This window comes from Osmerus eperlanus, chromosome 4 (genome assembly GCF_963692335.1).
Source record: "Osmerus eperlanus chromosome 4, fOsmEpe2.1, whole genome shotgun sequence".
Taxonomy (NCBI): Eukaryota; Metazoa; Chordata; class Actinopteri; order Osmeriformes; family Osmeridae; genus Osmerus; species Osmerus eperlanus.
In genome coordinates, this window is record NC_085021.1 from 19,646,187 (window position 1) to 19,665,648 (window position 19,462).

At 45.2% G+C, this 19,462-nt stretch overlaps 3 protein-coding genes across 4 annotated transcripts in view; 1 reads left to right on the forward strand and 2 right to left on the reverse strand.

The window, feature by feature from the left end:
* On the reverse strand, nucleotides 1-9,673 carry ano11 (anoctamin 11). The gene is made up of 18 exons (XM_062460544.1): nucleotides 9,665-9,673; nucleotides 8,186-8,386; nucleotides 7,468-7,600; nucleotides 7,075-7,274; nucleotides 6,660-6,767; nucleotides 6,411-6,547; nucleotides 6,131-6,188; nucleotides 5,846-5,956; nucleotides 5,543-5,708; nucleotides 5,180-5,270; nucleotides 3,433-3,529; nucleotides 2,850-2,993; nucleotides 2,467-2,604; nucleotides 1,933-2,031; nucleotides 1,209-1,311; nucleotides 589-700; nucleotides 439-493; nucleotides 1-225 (listed from the first exon to the last, which is right to left on the reverse strand). Exons 1-18 carry the CDS (start codon nucleotides 9,671-9,673, stop codon nucleotides 40-42), a joined length of 2,148 nt encoding a protein of 715 aa, XP_062316528.1. The 3' UTR covers nucleotides 1-39.
* Nucleotides 9,651-14,245, forward strand: LOC134019582 (tripartite motif-containing protein 16-like). The gene is made up of 7 exons (XM_062460546.1): nucleotides 9,651-10,367; nucleotides 10,733-10,828; nucleotides 11,111-11,344; nucleotides 11,510-11,663; nucleotides 11,794-11,853; nucleotides 12,904-12,954; nucleotides 13,102-14,245. Exons 1-7 carry the CDS (start codon nucleotides 9,783-9,785, stop codon nucleotides 13,635-13,637), a joined length of 1,716 nt encoding a protein of 571 aa, XP_062316530.1. The 5' UTR covers nucleotides 9,651-9,782; the 3' UTR covers nucleotides 13,638-14,245.
* plekhm2 (pleckstrin homology domain containing, family M (with RUN domain) member 2) overlaps nucleotides 14,200-19,462 on the reverse strand; it is a 16,749-nt gene continuing 11,486 nt past the window's right edge. For both annotated transcript variants that reach the window (XM_062460017.1, XM_062460016.1), the window contains 3 exons: nucleotides 18,326-18,505; nucleotides 18,126-18,242; nucleotides 14,200-17,396 (listed from right to left, as the gene is read on the reverse strand). In XM_062460017.1, the coding sequence (XP_062316001.1) occupies nucleotides 17,259-17,396; nucleotides 18,126-18,242; nucleotides 18,326-18,505 (435 nt within the window). In that variant the 3' untranslated portion in view covers nucleotides 14,200-17,258. The remainder of the gene's footprint in view (nucleotides 17,397-18,125; nucleotides 18,243-18,325; nucleotides 18,506-19,462) is intronic.

The window sequence follows — 19,462 nt, forward strand, 5'->3', positions numbered from 1 at the left end:
AGAGAAGTGTGTGTTTCCCAAGGCTGTTAGTGTGACAGTCTAGTCAGACTGCAGTGAAGCAATAGGGATGCAAAAGCAAAACAAAAGCAGTCGTATTCCTGACTCTGCAGGATCTGAAGAAACGTACGGGATTACAAACTCCTGAACGTTGCTGATGAGCTGTTTCCCCACCATGATGATGAAGAGCTGTTCAGCAAGCTCAATGAGACAACCGCCGGGGCCACACTGAAATACACACACACACACACACCCGCGCACACACACACGCACACACACACACCCGCGCACACACACACGCACACACACACGCACGCGCACACACACGCACACAGTTTCAATAAAATACATGCTCACACTTACAACATCATTTTTCACAATCACAATCTAATCATCATTAAAAAATGTGTCTAGCATTCAACAGCCTCAAGTGACACTTACATCCTCATTCCTCATCCCAAACAGAGTTCCATAATGACCCGGGAACCCAACAAACCTGTCAATGACAAGGAACCAACAACCAGTTTACAATGGGTTGTCAGAAGGAGAACATTTGTTTAAAAGAGACATTTTCTACTTTTTTTCTCTCACCTTCCCTTGAAGAAGGCCACATAGAAGGGAGATGAGTAGAAGTTGACAAACTGGAACACAAACACCTTGAACGTGAAGGCGTCTTCATACTGGGTCTGGGTTCTGTGCATCTCTGTACGACAAAAACAGCAGCAGCATCATGTGTACAGTTATCACAGAGATATATTCAGAAGAGGAGCAACCAGGGAGTCGAATACAGCTTGACTTTACGGTGTAAAATAATGTGACAGGGCCCTGTCTAAGTGTGGATATAAATGGTCAGTAAATAAAAGTAAGTGCCCACTACTGTGAGAGGCCCTACTGGATCGGTCAGTGCTTCGGGTATTGGCAGAGTTACAGCGTTTCCGATTAAACACAGATTGCGATTACAAATCTTCGACCCTGAAACCTCTTCTGTGAATAAATTCAGACACTTAGAACCTTGTGCCTTTAGCACTGCTTCCCCTGCCAGGGGCTGGGTGGTGCAGCCCAGGGGGCCAGGGTGGGCCAGCCCAGGGGGCCTGGGTGGGCCAGCCCAGGGGGCCAGGGTGGTGCAGCCCAGGGGGCCTGGGTGGGCCAGCCCAGGGGGCCTGGGTGGGTCAGCCCAGGGGGCCTGGGTGGAGAAGCAAAGCTGTTCTCACCCCATTTTGTGAGCTGCTCTGCTAACGCTGTATAAACCTGCCCCATCAGCAGGATCAGGGCCAGATTCACCATGCTGCCCGAGATGTTGGCAATGTTTCCTGCCTGAGGAGGACACACACATGTAGACACACAAAGACACACACACACACACATTTAACATACACACAAGTATTACACACACATACACGTAACATACACACATACACACATGCAACACACACACATACACACAACGAAGGTCAACCACATGATCAAAGTATACAGGTTTCAGTGACACTAAGACTAAATTAAAATATTTTAATCAAAACCAATGCATGTGCTGGCACAAGCCACGTCTCAGTCAGGTGTTTGGAAGGTCCTGCTGCTGACTCAGCATCAGTGTTGCAAAATGAAAATCTCCCTCGAACTCGCTATTGGCTCTCTGAAAAGTAGCTAGATTACGTGATGACATGAATTCAAAACAAACTGGGCCCCTCATCCACACCATCGCTATATATAACATAAAAATAAAAAAAAGCTCTGGAGGTGAGTTTTCTATGACAACACGAAAGTACATATCCAGTTATTTTCCTGCTGCTCTACAACAAAAACGGAGATTGCCAAAATAGTGTAAAGTTGCCAGATTTGCCTTTAGTTGCTGGATGAGAGTTTTTGGCTTAGGAAAGGTAAAAAGTCGCAAGACTGCTCAGCAGTAAAGTAAATTGGCAACACTGCTCAGCATACCTGAGTGCGCAAGACAGCGCTGCCCGTGTCGTACATCTTGACACTGATGATGCCGCGGTACATGATGACTGTCACCAGGAAGATCATCACCACGCACAGCTGTGGGCAGACACACACGCAGGGAAACACTCGGACGCTTCCACACTCTATAGTATATCGAGATAGTATAAACACTTGGTTGTTTTAGTTAGATTTTTTTTGGCAATTTAGGCTACTTTGTTGCCGAGCAGATGCCACGTTGTTAAGGTCAACGGGTACATCTCCAAGGCAACCGCTTGTTGCTAGGTCCGTAAAAACGTTTATTTACCTCTGCGAACTTTCAGGAGGTATGTAAATGGTTTTATTAATTTTTGAGAACGTCTTCTGGACCAATAGGAACAGCGTATTGGTCCAATTATTACATTAGTATATAAGAAACACGGTTCTGTCTATGACAACACGATACGTTACATTATTGGAACCAACCAACAAAACCAACCACACACCACACAGAGAAACACCAACTGTAACACACACACTCCTACAGTAGCTCACCATGACGACGATGACCATGGAGCCAGTGACCATGCGGGAGAGCCGGGCCTTCTCAGGGAAGTAGGGCTCCTTCACGCCGGTCACTGGGTTGTGCTCCATGGCAGGGGCCATGGCTGCAAACTCTGGCCTTGGCCGCTCCTAAAACACGCAGGCCATGTAGAGACACATCACTCACAGAGGTTTAGAGAAAGATTGCTATGAGGACATGGGGCGGATGTCAATGAATGTGGTTGTACTTTTACTGTAAAAGTCTACCTGAATAGGAATCGCCAGTCAAGACTGAGACAAAATCACTGAACATGTCAAAATGCAAACAACCGTCTCTAAATGCTTCTACAAGCCTTGTTTATACAGTGAAACCATGACCGTGCAAAATGGCCGACCTCCTCCTCGTGGAAATCCATACAGTCCCAGTGGTGAGCCAGGGTGGCCATCTTGCGCTTCCAGTACTCCAGGAAGGTGACGGCCCAGAAGGACATGAAGACGCTGAAGAACACTGTACCAGGGTGATCGAACAGGTAGCCCATCTGCACACACACAATACAATGTTGTCATGTTACACAGTACAGTAAGGCACCACATGATATTCTTGTCGTATTTGGTAAGACACCATATGTGGTCCAGTGAAGCAAGGCCGTATCCATGGAGTCAACATTGGGGGGGACGAATGACCTTGTTTATGATCATTTCAGACGGCGTGCGTGGTTGCCTGTCGTAGCGTAGCACATTTATATTTTTATATCAATATATTGGGGGGGACATTTTGACCAGATTTGAATATTGGGGGGGATAGATATTATGATTACGGCCTTGCTGTGAAGAGAGAACAATGATATTGTTAAGTTTCGGTATCGTGTCCTTTGTTCTGGATTTACTGTATGCTCCCATGGAAGCAGGGAATTGATTGAGACTTCCTGGTTTGGGTCCCGTTTTAGGAGAACGTCTGCGGAGTCTGGCTGGGTGTACCTTGGCCATGGGGCAGATGTCGGACATGTTCCAAGCCTGGCACTTCTCACAGAGAGGACACATCAGGAAGCTGGACCCACTGGAGCATATCTCCTTGCTGTAGACAGGAACACACACAAACACACACACACACACACAGATGGAAAAAGTACACACATCCTTCACTCAAGTAGAAGTACAGATACTGTTGAAGCACTGACAACACTTTTTCACTCAAGTTAAAGTAAAGAAATGTGGGCTCTGACATACTTAAGTAAAAAGTAGGCATTACTACAAAGTGTTTTAGTGTCATGCTGGTAACTGGACCTCACACCATATTAAAACATGAATACAAAAATACACTATAGACACGCCGCATTCGCCAGGAATCCTTTTTGAAACTGACAATTTCAACACGACACAAAAATTGTTTTTTCTTCTAAATAATAGGTTCAACCTTTCAAAAACCTTTTTTCAAAACCTTTTTTTTCAACCTTTTGAAACTCTTTTTTCAAAGCTTTTTTTTCCACACACAATGAAAGGAGAGACAGAGGTCATGCCATCAAATACAGATTCAAACTAAAGTAACGAGACTGGCTTGAACATTTAAGAAGTAGAAAGTACAGATATTTGTGTAAAAAGTTTATGGAGTGAAAGTATACAAAGTTGTGTAATGACAAAGTACTGATACCACAAATCTACTTCAGTACAGTAACAAAGTAATTGTACTTTGTTACTTCCCATCCCTGCACACACACACACACACACACATGTGAGGTACATGGAGAAAATATACAGTATGTCACATATCCAGATATCGACATACACTTAGCTGACTGAGAAACTTCTTGTCTGCCGTCGATGTAATGGGAAGATCATTATCTGTTGATTGCCTACAGACTTTACACTACATCAGCCTGAGCTAATGTTCTTTGGCTCGTCGCCAATAATGAATGTCTCTAATCTCAGGGATATGTTGGTAATTACAGTAATGCCCTTGTGTCTGCAACACGATCCTCCTTTTCCTTCTTCCTCCCCTCGCTTCCTCTGACACTGGCTTAATGTTCCACCGTCTTATTTCCTTGAGTTGTTCATGTTTATGGCTCGATTAATCTACCGCTGGTCAACCAAGGCCCCTCGCCGCACATCCCCGGGACAGTGGTTGCACTGCGGTTGCCAAGGAAACACATCGGAGCCCAGTGAACATCAACGAGACCTACCTTCTCTCTCCCCTTGTCCACGCACACACACACACACTCACACACACTCACTCTCACACACACACACTCACTCTCACACAATCTCTCTCACAGACATACACACGCACGCACTTTCTCACACACAAACACGCTCTTGTAAAAAATGTGAAAGCATGCCAGCGTACTGCCTGGTTTAAGACAGAGCGGAACACTCAAGAAGGAACCGGAATTCTTCCAACGTTTCCGCACAGCTTCTTAACCACACGCACACACGAGCACAGGCGGCAGCAACCCACTGGATCTCTCAAAGCAAACACACGCTGCCCAGCCCCGGAGGAGGGGAGGGCTGAGGAGGAGGGGAGGGCCTGAGGAGGAGGGGAGGGCCTGAGGAGGAGGGGAGGGCTGAGGAGGAGGGGAGGGCTGAGGAGGAGGGGAGGGCTGAGGAGGAGCGACGGCCTGAGGAGGAGGGGAGGGCTGAGGAGGAGGGGAGGGCTGAGGAGGAGGGGAGGGCTGAGGAGGAGCGACGGCCTGAGGAGGAGCGACGGCCTGAGGAGGAGGTGCAAACCTACGCAGGTGTGTTACTCCCCATGGACATGACTCCAGACACGAAGACGAAGGTGCCCACCACCGCGGCGGGCAGCAGCCAGGCGGTGTAGAAGCCTGCGGAGACACAGGAACCTTCTCAACGCCCCTGGCTCACACACAACACTGCAGGGGCTACTAGTTAACCCGCTTCCTAGCGGTATCATGTTGCCGGTGACAGCTCTATACTGGTGAACGGGTATCAGATGAGGGTCTTAAATGGGTACCATCCCCTCACATTTGACGCAGGTCTTTTTCATGTCTTGCTGCTCACAGTACAATATATACATTACTGTAAACAATCTGGACTTCCATTGAGCATGCCATAGTGGGTGAGGGGTCCTGCTTACCCAGCCAAGCAAAGTACAAGGCTATCTTCTCTCCGAAGTACTCTCTGATGTGGTCCAGGGGCTGGTACTTGTACCACCTGGACCAGCGGGCCCAGTAGTGGAACAGAACCTGCCTCTGGTTCAGCTCGTCTGGACGCACCTCAAAGTCTGGGAGCTCGAAGGGACCCTGGTGAATGAACACGAGTCAACAGAAAGGCATCAAGCAGGACACTCACACACACTCACACACAAATACAGTACACACACATGGTAGCACAAATAAACACACAGAACCCCCCGACACACACACAGTGTGTGTCTGACCTCGTGCAGGGGAAAGGCCGCGGTGAATGCCCCCTCGTTGAGCAGTCGGGCCACGCCCACCTCCGCACGCTTCCTCTTGCCATACAAGGTCCTCGACAGAATCTCATACACCTGCAGTCACACACAGATCAAGAGCTATGCGGATAGGGTTTTTTTCCCGTAAAACCGTAATAGATAGATCTATAAAATCTAAAAATCAAAAAAATCAAAAATCTATAGCTTCAAATTGATATGTTTGTGTGTCTGTGTGCCAAACACTTGGGGTGTAGAAAACGACAGACTCACAATACGGTGTCTCTGCGTGTTTGTGAAATAGGTGTCACGTTTTTCACAGCCTAAAAACCTGAAAAGGAACAAAAATTGTGTGAGGTTAAACTAGTTGTGGGTTACAAGCTCAGACATTTATACGAGGATGTACTCTCAAAAATAAGTAATTTTTCTATACATTTCTGGGATAGAATGCAACCCTCCTTAGTTCCATGTTTAATTCAGTGTAACAGGATGGACTACAGGTGGGCTTTGCTATGACTGACCATGGCTGTTTACGGTCTGTGTGGAAACTCACTTCTCCATCTTGGACTTTCGGAAGGCACACGTGTAGTAGTCCAGCGGTCTGTTGGGAACCGACTCCTCCATGATGTTTGGAATGCACAGTTTCCTCAGAACCCGAGCAGATGAGTTGAAGTCAGGGTTCGGCTGGGCCTAGATAACAAAATGCACTTTTGACAAACACATTTCAATCAATAAACCTTAAACAAACGGTATGTCATTAGCATTGACGTTTTTCTCTCCAAATTGCAATACAAGCGTTGACCTGTAGGGGCGCTCTAAGGCAGAGCTCCTCCGCGTAGTACAGCAGCACCTCCCAGGGAGCGTTGAGTTTCAGATAATGGATGGTCTTCTTTTCACTTGATGTTACCTCCTGGCGCAGTGGCCAAAGACAACCCAAAAGAACAGCACAATTAAACAAAAGATGTCAACACGGGAAACATGAATACACCAAGTTTCCACAGAGCAGGGGTCTCCAACCTTGTTCCTGGAGAGCTACCTGCCTGTAGGTGTTCAGTCCAACACTAATCGAGTACACCTGATTCAAATAATTAGCTGGTGGATCAGGTAACTAGTGTTGAATCAGGTCAAACAAGTGTGGTTGGAGCAGAAACCAAGAGGCAGGTGTCTCTCCAGGACCAGGGTTGGAGACCCCTGCCGTAGAGTAACCATCGTCATACCTTCTCCACCAGTAAGCCGGCAGTCCATAGATTCTGGGTGAATTTGTCCCTCCAGCGAGCTAGCTGGGCATGGTGCCTCTCGGACCTGCTCTCCTCCCCGCCTTCATCCCCCCCGCCCCCCCCTTCACCGGCTGCCCCCGCCCCCCTCCCTTTGGAGCGACGCTTTTTCCGGGAGCGCAGCTCCCACACCAACACAAAATCTGACGCAGGGTCAAACACACAGAGCTACAGGTTAGAGTCTGTCTGGTTCTATTTAGTTCCTTGAGGAACATTTGACATACAGCTCTGAAGTGAGTTACAAAAACCGTGTTGAAAGACTGCACAGTGCAACTCAACATTTTGTGATTTGATACACCTGATAAAGTGCTACACTACTCCACAACAGTGAATGACCTATTTTGGTTCTTCCGTCTCTGAAGTAGTTCCCAACGAGGGGGGCTGGTTGGCTGGTTCTGGCGTCACAGTGGATGTAGATGGGGTCATTATCATCCTCCTCAAGGCTGTCACCTGTGGCCGCAGTGGAGAGCTGAACAGATATCAGATCCATGAGAACACAAAGCAAGTCAGACGAATACACAACATTCACATCCGCCATCTTACACCAATGACTTGTAATGAATAGGATCAGTAATAAACAATACACTTCTGGATGAGAATTTGGAATGCATTTTACTATATTATGTCAATCTGACCTACTGTCACAGCAATAACATAATGCATTCCCACAGAGCGACATCTAACTCTGTAATGATCTCTTGTTAAAACGCATTGCGATGAAAGCCTACACTTCACAATATCGATTGAAGATTCCATCATCATAAAAAGAACACTGGGTGAAATGAACCAAGTGTCTTCCAGATCACAGGAAAATCAATACAGCCAAGTGGAGAGACCCGCGGTCAGATGAGTCAAAACCCTGCTTGAATCCAAGATCATCTGGGACTCGATAAAACCGCGAGGTTCTTTTGGAGTCAGCGTAAAAGCCCCTTTCAAGATTGACTGCGCCGTCCAGGTCAGTGGAGCGTGTACAGTGTAACACCAGGGAGAGGAGTCCTGGTGGGGCTTGGGGGAGGGCCGAGGGGTGAGGGGGAGGGGTGAGAGTGGGACTCACATATCGCTGGGGGATGAAGCCCCCGTTGTGCAGGCTCCCGTAACTGTCCATGGGTTGTGGTTCGCCCGCGTAGTCCAGATCCAACAGAACCTCCCTGTCAGACATCATCCACTCTGAAGTCTTCCTCAAAATGATGAGGACGATGGAAGGATGATGACAAAATTGCTGAATTTTGTCATTGAAAAGTGAGTCTCGGTCAGGCTGCAGAGATGCATTTGCATTTAGTCATTACACAGAGATAAACAGAACATGGAATGCAAACACTCTTCCCTCACTCTCTACTAAAACAGTCTTGTGCAGTGTTTCCCCTCATGACGGTTCACATGCCGGGGTTTAGTGTCTCATCATTTCTATCATTTCAATGAAATAAACAGGAAAACATACAATTGTTGCATCACAGATAGAAATAAGTAAGAAAAGAGCAAGATACCTAAGCATCAGTGTCAACGGTCCTGGAGGCAGGACGAAGATGAAAGAGTGGGTATGGTGCATTCCCTGCCTATCCTCTCTCTTTCTCTTCCACCTTCTCTCTCTCTCTCCCTCCCTCCCTCTCCTTGCGTGCATCCCTCTATCTCTCCCACTCCACAGGGAGATACCGGAGCAGTGTGGGATACCGTAAAGCTCCCAGTATACGGGCAGAAGGCTTTTGTTTCAGCAGAAGAAACGCACTGTACAGGAACACAGATGCCTGGGTCATAAATAATGCATGGTTTTACTGAGTAGGATTTTGAGGAGGAGAATCTGAGAGGGCGGAATCCCAGGAAGCTTGGAGGAGAGATGAGGGCCTCTCTGATCTCACTGTCAGACTACATGCTTCCTTGATTACCACCAACTGTTGAACATAATATAACGTTATATTTAACGTAACCGTAACGTTTAAAAAAATCGAATTCATTATTTACACAGCAGGGTTAACAAAAGCTGGGGCAGGTCTCTCGTCAACAGTCAATATTCAGACCCACTCTGAGTCAAGCCTTGTGGCAGAATATTGACACTGTCTGGATTATATTGATTTATTGATATTTCTTTTGTGACTTTCTCTTCCCCTCTGTCACTTTCTCTCTCTTGCTTTCTCTGTTCCTCACTTTTACTCTATCTTGATTGTATGGTGAAATCTATATAACTCATCTTTTCTCTGCATTGCTTCAGTCACACTGGGAAGAAAAAGAAGGGGGTGAAATACTACACATTATCTTGAGTGCAAGAGGCTTGAAGAGGAAGTTTGTTAGAAAGAAAACTTGGTATATAAGAGAGAGGAGAAACTACATTCCATACCAGTGATGCAGAATGATACGTTTTCCCAAAAGAGCTGCAACAACAATTGTGACAGTAAAAACCTTTACAAGGAAATGATGTGTCCATTATTACAGTAAACAAAGTCATGAAGCACACAGCTAGCAAAGAATGGGGAAACATCACAGAAGCTTTGGTCACAGTCCACAAAAGTAATTTTTGGAATGTTTACATTAAAAAAAGTACCTGAAACATTTGCCCAGTGAGACTCTGCCCATGCAGATCATGTTGAAAATCCTGACTGGTAACATTCAAACAATTCTGAACAGTTTTCAGTTTATCAGTCAGCATACAAGCCTACAACATGGACACCAACCCTTGGAAAAAGGAAGAAATCAGCTGCCTGGTTTGTTTGAATATTCTAACAAATCCTACTACTCTTTCATGTGGGCATAACTTCTGCATGGAGTGCATCACCAAATACTGGGACCAGGCTGTCAGCACTGGTATCTGCTGTTGTCCCTGCTGCCGACAGACTTTCACCCCAAGGCCCACTCTGAAGAACAACACCATTCTGGAGAAGATGGTGGTCAAGCTGAGCAAAAAAGTCCTTCAAGACGGCCCTCCACTTCCCGACCGTGCGCCTGATGACACGTCCGTATGTGCTGTGTGCACAGGGAGGAAAGGCAAAGCCACAAAGACATGTTTGGACTGTCAGGAGTCGTACTGCCAGAGTCATCTCAGAGCCCACCGGGTCTGCCCTTTGCTGCAGGCACACACCCTCGTGGACGCAGAGCTGGAGTTTCAAGGGAAGCTGTGCCCACAGCACAATGAGCTACTGGATGTTTACTGTCGAGAGGAGAGGAAGTGTATCTGTCAGCAGTGCAATGCAGAAGAACACCAGAACCATGAGACTGTCCCTGTTGAGACTGAGAGAGACAGAAGACAGGTAGGAGACCAATGGCCTTGGGATTGCTTGTGAAATCATTCTAACATTTAGCATTTCATCAGAATGAAACAATTGTTATTATAGTCACTCACAGAATTGCATAACGCTCATGTAAAAGCCCAACTTGTAACTATATCCAGTGATTTCGATCCTTAAATGACTATCTGAAGTTTTTGCACGTGTCTCTAGTTCAAACAAACCATATATTGGCTCCATAACAACACCGTTTATCAACTGCATTTATCTAACCTTTAAAAAATATTTTGGATGATTGCAGCTAAGCACAAAGCAGTATTAAACTAAGAAGCCATTGAAAATAAAGCATCAACAATATGAATAATCCATATAACTGTGTGTGCACTAAGGCCCAGCTGACTACAGTGCAGGATAATTCTAGATGTCAACTCCAGGACACAAAGGTGCTACTGAGGACACTGGATGAGGCTGTGGAGGCTTTGAAGGTAAAAAGACTACAAAATGATGATAAAATGACCGTGACAAGTATAACATAATCCATCATTTTTCAAGGAATATTAAAGGCCTTTCGATTCTGCTTTCTGTCAAATCCGAGTGTTTATAATTGTGATTTGATTAACTCACCAAATTGACCGAACTCGACAGACTAGATTTACATTTACATTTAGTCATTTAGCAGACGCTCTTATGCAGAGCGACTTACAGTAAGTACAGGGACATTCTTCCCTGACTCGCTGATACCCATGATGCCTTGCACTCTCCCACAGGCCTCAGCGCAGGCTGCAGAGGAGGACAGTGACGGGATGTTCTCTGAGATGATGAGCTGTCTGAAACAGAGGCGACAGGAAGTGAGGGAGTGTATCAGATCCAGGACGAGGGCTCTGGTGGACAAGGCAGAGCAGAAACAGGCCCGTCTCAGACTGGACATCGAGACCCTGCAGAGGAAAGACATGGAACTGGAGACACTGAGGAACATGCGAGATAGCACCCTGTTCCTGCAGGTGATGAACAGGAAGGACCATGTGATTAGTCTCATGAGTCATGACACAGTGTTTACATGCAGGTCGAGGTGAAATAGGACGGTTTTGAACTAGCTTGCTAAACGTAGCCGACACAAAATCAGTGCATGTCTGTAAGTCCGTGTGACAAGTCTCCCTTCTTTTCAGACGTGGCAGCCAATCAGCACGCTGCCTAAACGCGACTACAACATCGTTATCAGTGAGAAAGCTACATTTGATAGTGTGAAGACTGTCATCAGTGAATACAAGCAGCTCTTTGATGACATTTCGAATGAATCCTTAGAATTCTTCACGCACACACGTAAGTAAGGCTCCCGCTATTGAAAACCAAAACCAAAATCCCTCGCCCACAATCTATGATGTGGATGTAATGTTTCAGTTCATTAGTAGGCTTATCTTACTGTGCTGAATGCTGTATGTGATCTGTTCAGTTGGGAACGTGCTGATTTTGGAACCTCCAGTGACCATGGCAAAACCTCAGACCAAAAACTGTAAGAACTTTTGTACACAAAGCTCCCTCCCTCCCTCCCTTCATCCCTCCCTCCCTCCCTCCCTCGTATAATTTTCATCTTTTTGTTCTTTCAGTGAGACGAGGGGAAACTCAACTCCTGCCACCACCACCACCACCAAAACCCCTTCCTAGATCACGCTCTAGTGAGTCTACTTAATTATTATCGCTGTTCATTGTGAACAGAGTGCAAATTATACAATGACAATCGGGGGGGTTACGATTACAGGTAAGAACGATATATAAATGTATCGACCTCCCCGACCTGTTGTTTTTACCAAAAAAAATTGGATTGGGGGGGGGGGTCCAGGTCTTAATTAGGGGGGCCAAACCCCCCAATCCACCTGTAATTCGTACCCTGATTGTGAACACAAGACAGATTTTAAGAATTGAATGAGGGGATACAGATCGTCTTGCTCTTGTCTTTCCAGTGCATGTCATCAAACCTCCGATTCCGAGAAGCAGAGCGGACTTCTCACAGAGTGAGTCACCACGTTGATACAATCATGCATTTGAAATACTGACACTAAAACGTCTGACTGTCAAATGCGTGACGTGACGACGTACCGTAATAGTGACAATTCTGAAATGGTGAATAACTTTTCATTAACCGCTTCATGTTCCTCCAGATGCTTGTCAACTCACCCTTGATACTTTTCATCTTTTTGTTCTTTCAGTCAGACGAGGGGAAACTCAACTCCTGCCACCACCACCACCACCAAAACCCCTTCCTAGATCACGCTCTAGTGAGTCTACTTAATTATTATCGCTGTTCATTGTGAACAGAGTGCGAATTATACAATGACAATCGGGGGGGTTACGATTACAGGTAAGAACGATATATAAATGTATCGACCTCCCCGACCTGTTGTTTTTACCAAAAAAATTTGGATTGGGGGGGGGGGGGTCCAGGTCTTAATTAGGGGGGCCAAACCCCCCAATCCACCTGTAATTCGTACCCTGATTGTGAACACAAGACAGATTTTAAGAATTGAATGAGGGGATACAGATCGTCTTGCTCTTGTCTTTCCAGTGCATGTCATCAAACCTCCGATTCCGAGAAGCAGAGCGGACTTCTTACAGAGTGAGTCACCACGTTGATACAATCATGCATTTGAAATACTGACACTAAAACGTCTGACTGTCAAACGCGTGACGTGACGACGTACCATAATAGTGACAATTCTGAAATGGTGAATAACTTTTCATTAACCGCTTCATGTTCCTCCAGATGCTTGTCAACTCACCCTTGATCCAGACACGGCACACCCCAACCTGATCCTCTCTCACCACAACCTCAAAGCAACGGCCAAACCAGGAAAGCAGTTGAGAAGACCTTCCTCAAGGAACTTCAACCACTGGGAACAAGTACTGTGTCTGGAGGGCTTGACCGGCAAAAAATACTACTGGGAGGCAGAATGGACTGGCAAGGAAGTGGTTATGGGTGTGACCTATGAGGGGATTCAAAGGAAAGGAAAGGATGAGCAGAGCATGCTGGGCCGCAATGAGAAGTCCTGGAGTTTGACGTGTTCTGAGCTCCATTACTCAGCCTGGCACAATAACGAGGAGACCAGACTGATGGCTGAGGTGTCGTCTCCGAGGATAGGAGTGGGTTTGGACCACCAAGCAGGCACTCTGACTTTCTACAGCATTTCTGAATCCATGACTCAACTTTATACGTTTTTTGTTAAGGAATTCACAGAGCCACTCTACCCTGGTTTTGGAATCGGGGCGAAGAGCTCTTTGAAAATCTGTGAACTGAGGTAAATGATGATGCAGATTGGGGATTGGGAATGTAGTTTAGCAATGATCCTTAATTCATGACTAACATCAGAAGCAATAAAACTAGGAGAAGTTGCTTGCAGTAAGATGGATATTTGTATTTGAATAGCATTGTACCCTCAGATATATATGCATTTTAGAGAAGAACCATTTAAAAAGAGGTGGTATAGATTCTTTATTCATGTTGTCCTATTCACAAAGTAAATGTGTACATTCGTTATCATATGTACATTATAAAAACAATCAGGACATGCAGGTTTTAGCGTGACAGAGTATTAGAATGAATTAATCCTAAATCTTTATACAACTCAAATAAAAAAAACAGCTAAACTTAATACAAAATAAAAATTCAACATATATATAAAAAAAATAAAAGTATGTTATTCCATCCATAAATGTCCAATTCAATCAAAAAGGTTTAATCCATCATTGGCCAGCAATGCCCAACATTTCTGTTCAAATAAAGCACTCATTTCACTTACATGTCCATGAGATACACTTCCATAGTACACATTTCTTTTCACCGATCGCATGGAGTTTTCTAGGACTCACAGTCAACTTATATTACAATTGGAGTCCTCTCCAACACTGGACGTGTCTTTAAAAAGGAAATCAGTGGGTTATCAAAATAACTACACCGCATAAAAAGAGAAAAGTAAAGATTTTAAAATAAAGAAATTAAAAAAAACACAAAATGCAGGCAAATCAGATTTCAAACATGTGTTAAGGTGTTGGGTCTTTCCTGCTTGAAATACCATTTTGAACCTGAGATAATAGTGTCCTTCAAAAACAGCAGAACAGTGGAGGGACCAAGTGGCGCTTCCCACTTCTCAGGGCAAGAGAACATGTTCAGTGAACAACATGTGTTTGGACTGACAGTGGCCACACACACACACACTGGATGAACACACTTTGACACACCGCCTCAGCTACACAGGTTCAGCACTGACGCCAGCTGCTTGGTGCCATATCCTTCCCCAAGTTCTAAAACCTGGGGCTATCAGTCTGTTGCACTAGTGGTTTTTCTGCATGGACTACCGGCTGTTCCAGCAAACAACCACAATTCACGTTTCACTGACAGTCAAAGCACGTCTATGCACTGCTACCCAAGTTGCACACTAGTGTTGAGTGTACAAATATAAACATATATAGAATTATATTTTACATAGATGGCCAACATTTTGGGGCAGTTGAATTCAGAGTGAATTCAGAAATGACTTGCAGGGGTGTGGCAAATACTTATTGTCTTACATTGTGTCATAATATTTCACAGTTGGCTAATACACTTACACACAGACCTACTGTACTGATCGGAGGGCCGGTGTGGGGAGAAAAAAAGTTAACATTGAATCCCGCAAAAGAGCACTGATTGTAAGCCATGTTTCAATAGCCAAGAGGAGATTAAGGCCACATTCAGCAACAGGGCTTTATTTGGTGTACCCCTATAGGCTATAATGTCCAATCAAGAAGATTATCGAAAAGGCCACATCATTATATGGAGAAATTGGCAATGCAGCCAACAAAAATACTCTGCTTGTTCAAATCCAGATTATTAGACAGACTTTACGTACATTTTTAAACAGTTGAATTAACCAAGAAGTATTTTTATGCACCAGAGATAAATTCATTGTCAAAGTAAGATTGTGAGAAAGTTAGAAGCACTCTGACCATGCGATGGAAGCAATGATGGATAATATCTTTGAAATAAAAAGAAAGATGGTGGATAGATTCATGCAGGAGACCATAACTTTGTAGTGATCAGTTAAAAATGAGCCCTCCTCATTTTCTGAATGCATATGAAACACTAGCATATCCAACAACCCATTTTTAGATACAAGTAAATACACAAAACTAAAACTACTAACCCTTAGCCACATGTCCAGTAGAGCATTTCTGCAGACCATTTGACTGGTCAGATAATACTAGACAGAAACATTAGCACTTATCCCACATGAAACAGTGGCTGACTATCATAAAATCAACCTCACAAAGACCCCAGTTGAATCCTATCCTTCACACTGGCCACCAATCACACACACGTGTACCAGACAATAGACACAGCCAGTAAACGTCAACATATCCCCTTCATACAAGTACTAGAGCAGTTACAATACAAATAAACCATTATTTGCTCCCACTGTTTTAATTTAAAAAAAGCAGCGTTTAAAGATCGTATTAATTCCCACACAACCATAGTTATTTTATCGTACCCATTAAAAACCAAAACACTGTAACTTCAAGACCACAGTCAGTGTTGTGCAAAGATGCACCCCACAACACAGGCCCATCTCCTGTCCTCCATATGACAACCGTCTCCACGCCACCGGTTTTTGAAAGAGAAACAAGTACACCAAATTGATAAAAAACCACCCCCCAGATTAACTTAATGCTGTAACAGATCAACTGTAAACACCCCATGTATATCATTTCTTCATATGACCTTGGTATACAATTATCCCAAAACTTGTGCATCGTCAGAAAAGGCTACAATAATTTTGCTTCCTATATTAGAGACTGGGAGGCATAGAGAACTGAAATCAGAACAGTACATCTTAATATGGACAGATTATATATTAACACTGTACAGCTTAATAATGTTCTTTTAAATGACAACACAGCTGCACTATATATGCAGCTGTATGTTTACGCACTAGAAACATAACACAGCTGCACTATATATGCAGCTGTATGTTTACGCACTAGAAACATAACACAGCTGCACTATCATTTAAAATAACATTATTTTCTGTAAGGAAGCAGCTTCATCTTAGTCCAAAATGGAACGTTGAAAACCGCTGTCTTTAGTAGTTCAGCATGACATACATGCTGTGTGCAAAACCAGGAGTGTGTGAACTGAGATTGAAACAAAACTCACAGCATCCCATGACAGTATTACCACCACTTCATTTGACACATAAGACTCCAACTCTCCCTCTGTCCTTATGGCTTTTCATTGTCCCACAAAAAGAGTTCAGGGTCCATTACAACTACGGTACATTCAAAATCGAGTTTCTGAACTGAAGAAAAGTCAACGATCGGGCATTTTGATCATCAGCTCCTGAATGGGAATGGTACTGGCCCCCACCCTTCTGTGGAAGCCACGTGTCTGGGAGCCCTTTGTCTGGAGTCTCTATATCACTGGAGTCTCTTCCTCCACATTATCTGTCTGTCGGCTCCCGGGGCTGTGTGTGTTTGTCTCTGTGTGTGTGTGTGAGTGAGTATATGTGTCTGTTCCCAGGGCTGTGTGTGTGTGTCTGCTCCCATGTCAGCACAAGGGCTGTACCTGTGTGTGTGTGTGTGTGTGTGTCAGCACCAGGGCTGTGTTTGTGTGTGTGTGAGTATGTGTGTCAGCACCAGGGCTGTACCTGTGTGTGAGTGTGTCAGCACCAGGGCTGTACCTGTGTGTGAGTGTGTGTGTGTCAGCACCAGGGCTGTACCTGTGTGTGAGTGTGTCAGCACCAGGGCTGTACCTGTGTGTGAGTGTGTGTCAGCACCAGGGCTGTGTGTGTGTGTGTGTGTCTGCTCCCAGGGCTGTGTGTGTGAGTGTGTCAGCACCAGGGCTGTGTGTGAGTGTGTCAGCACCAGGGCTGTACCTGTGTGAGTGTGTCAGCACCAGGGCTCTCTTTGGGAGCGTCCTCGAGCCAGGCTGTCACTCCTCTGCCAGGCGCTCTTCATCAGGGCCAGCGCCTCCCCACAGCGCTTCTGCACAGACGGGTCCAACACACTCTTACGAGGGAGGCTCACCTGGAGCAGGCACATAGGAAGACACACACACATATATATATTTACATTTATTCATTTAGCAGATGCTTTTAAGCAAAGCGACTTCCAAGAGAGAGCTTTACAAAAGTGCATAGGTCAATGATCATAAACAACAACAAAAACATTGTGGGTAGCCAAAACATGATGCATACATTGTGAAAATAAAATAAGAGCCAATGGGAAGAAACACAAGAGCATGTAGTTAAACAAGTTACAATTACAATTAAACAACATGAACCTCAAAAGTGCAAGAGTGTACCTGTAGGAAAGCAAGCAACAATAATATAATTCACAGCGAGTACAAGAAGTTAAATCAGTTAGTCCCTCAATAAGAGTCATTGTTTTCCTGGAGGAAACTAACATCAGGTCCAGAAAATCATTCCCATATTTATATGTACACACACACACACACACACTTCATTTATTAAAGCTACATGATTCGTATTTTTCTGGAGCTCGTATTAGGCTCTTACACCTGACTCTCTCGGGAGTCAGGTGGCTGAGCGGTTAGGTTAGTAATCTGAAGGTTGCCAGTCCGATTCCCGGCCGTGCAAAATGACGTTGTGTCCTTGGGCAAGGCACTTCACCCTTCTTGCCTCGGGAGAATGTCCCCAGTCCCTCTGGATAAGAGCGTCTGCTAAATGACAATGTAAATGTACTTGATAATAGAGGCACTGACAGACTAATGTCTGTAGGGTTTCTCTCCCTCACCTGGAAGATCTCTCTCCAGGAGCTCTCTAGCGCCCTCAGCAGACGGTCTCTCTCCTCACAGCCACTGAAGTAGAGGACCCAGGAAGGCAGGAAGTGGGCCCGGTCTACTGAAAACTCCTAAAAAAAAAAATTATATATATATATATATATATATATATTATTTATTTCTTACTAATATTTGCCTTTTATTTTTGACTTACAACAACACAGTACTCCTTGTCGGCCTCCAGGCTGACGGCGGTGACATCACAGAGCTCGGCCCCGCCCAGCGAGCGGAAGAAGCTGGTCTGGCAGTCCTGATGACAGGTCAGCAGCTTCCTGTCTGTCACCACCAGGCAGCACGGGATACAGGGGGTGGGGGGCACACCCTGAGGGATCATCTGGAGGGAGAGGGGAGGGAGACAGAGACAGAGAGAGAGAAAGAGAGAGATGGAAAGGGCGATGGAGAGAGAGTGAATCCGAGAAACAGCAAAAGGGATACTGGTCAATTTTAGTTGTTGGATTTTGATCCTTCTCAGACACCACAGGTGACTAGGGTACTGGAATCCACATCATGTAATCCTACAGGGTTCAGAGCCCATCTCAACTGCCATCGCAGTTGTGTTTATCAGGGAAGGTCCATCCACACCGAAATACTAGTATGCCTTGACGTTCTCACATGGGGATGTCAGCAAAGGCAAGATGACATGAGTTATAGTATTCACATGTGCTTGAATGAGACACACTAGGTGTAAAATCATGGAGTTCTTCCTGTGTGTTGAACAGTCTGTCCTTTCTTTGGTAACAGCTCAGATACATTTCACCGCTTAGAAACCAACATCTGGTCTCTCTCCCTCTCCCAGGCAGTGTCTGTGTCTCTGCTGCATGTGGGTCTGACTGGAGAACAGTCCCTGCACACAGCCTCTCAGTGTGTACGTACTGGGTGTGAGTGTGTGTGTGCAAGGCGTGTCAGCAAAGTTTCCAGTGTATCCGTATGCTGTGTTTGTGTGAAAACATGGGTGTACAGTGTGTGTGCGTGTGTGCATGTTGACATGGGTGTACAGTGTGTGTGTGTGTGCATGTTAACATGGGTGTACAGCATGTGTGTGTGCATGTTGACATGGGTGTACAGTGTGTGTGTGTGTGTGTGTGCATGTTAACATGGGTGTACAGTGTGTGTGTGTGTGTGTGCATGTTAACATGGGTGTACAGTGTGTGTGTGTGTGCATGTTAACATGGGTGTACAGTATGTGTGTGTGCATGTTGACATGGGTGTACAGTGTGTGTGTGCATGTTAACATGGGTGTACAGTGTGTGTGCGTGTGTGCATGTTAACATGGGTGTACAGTATGTGTGTG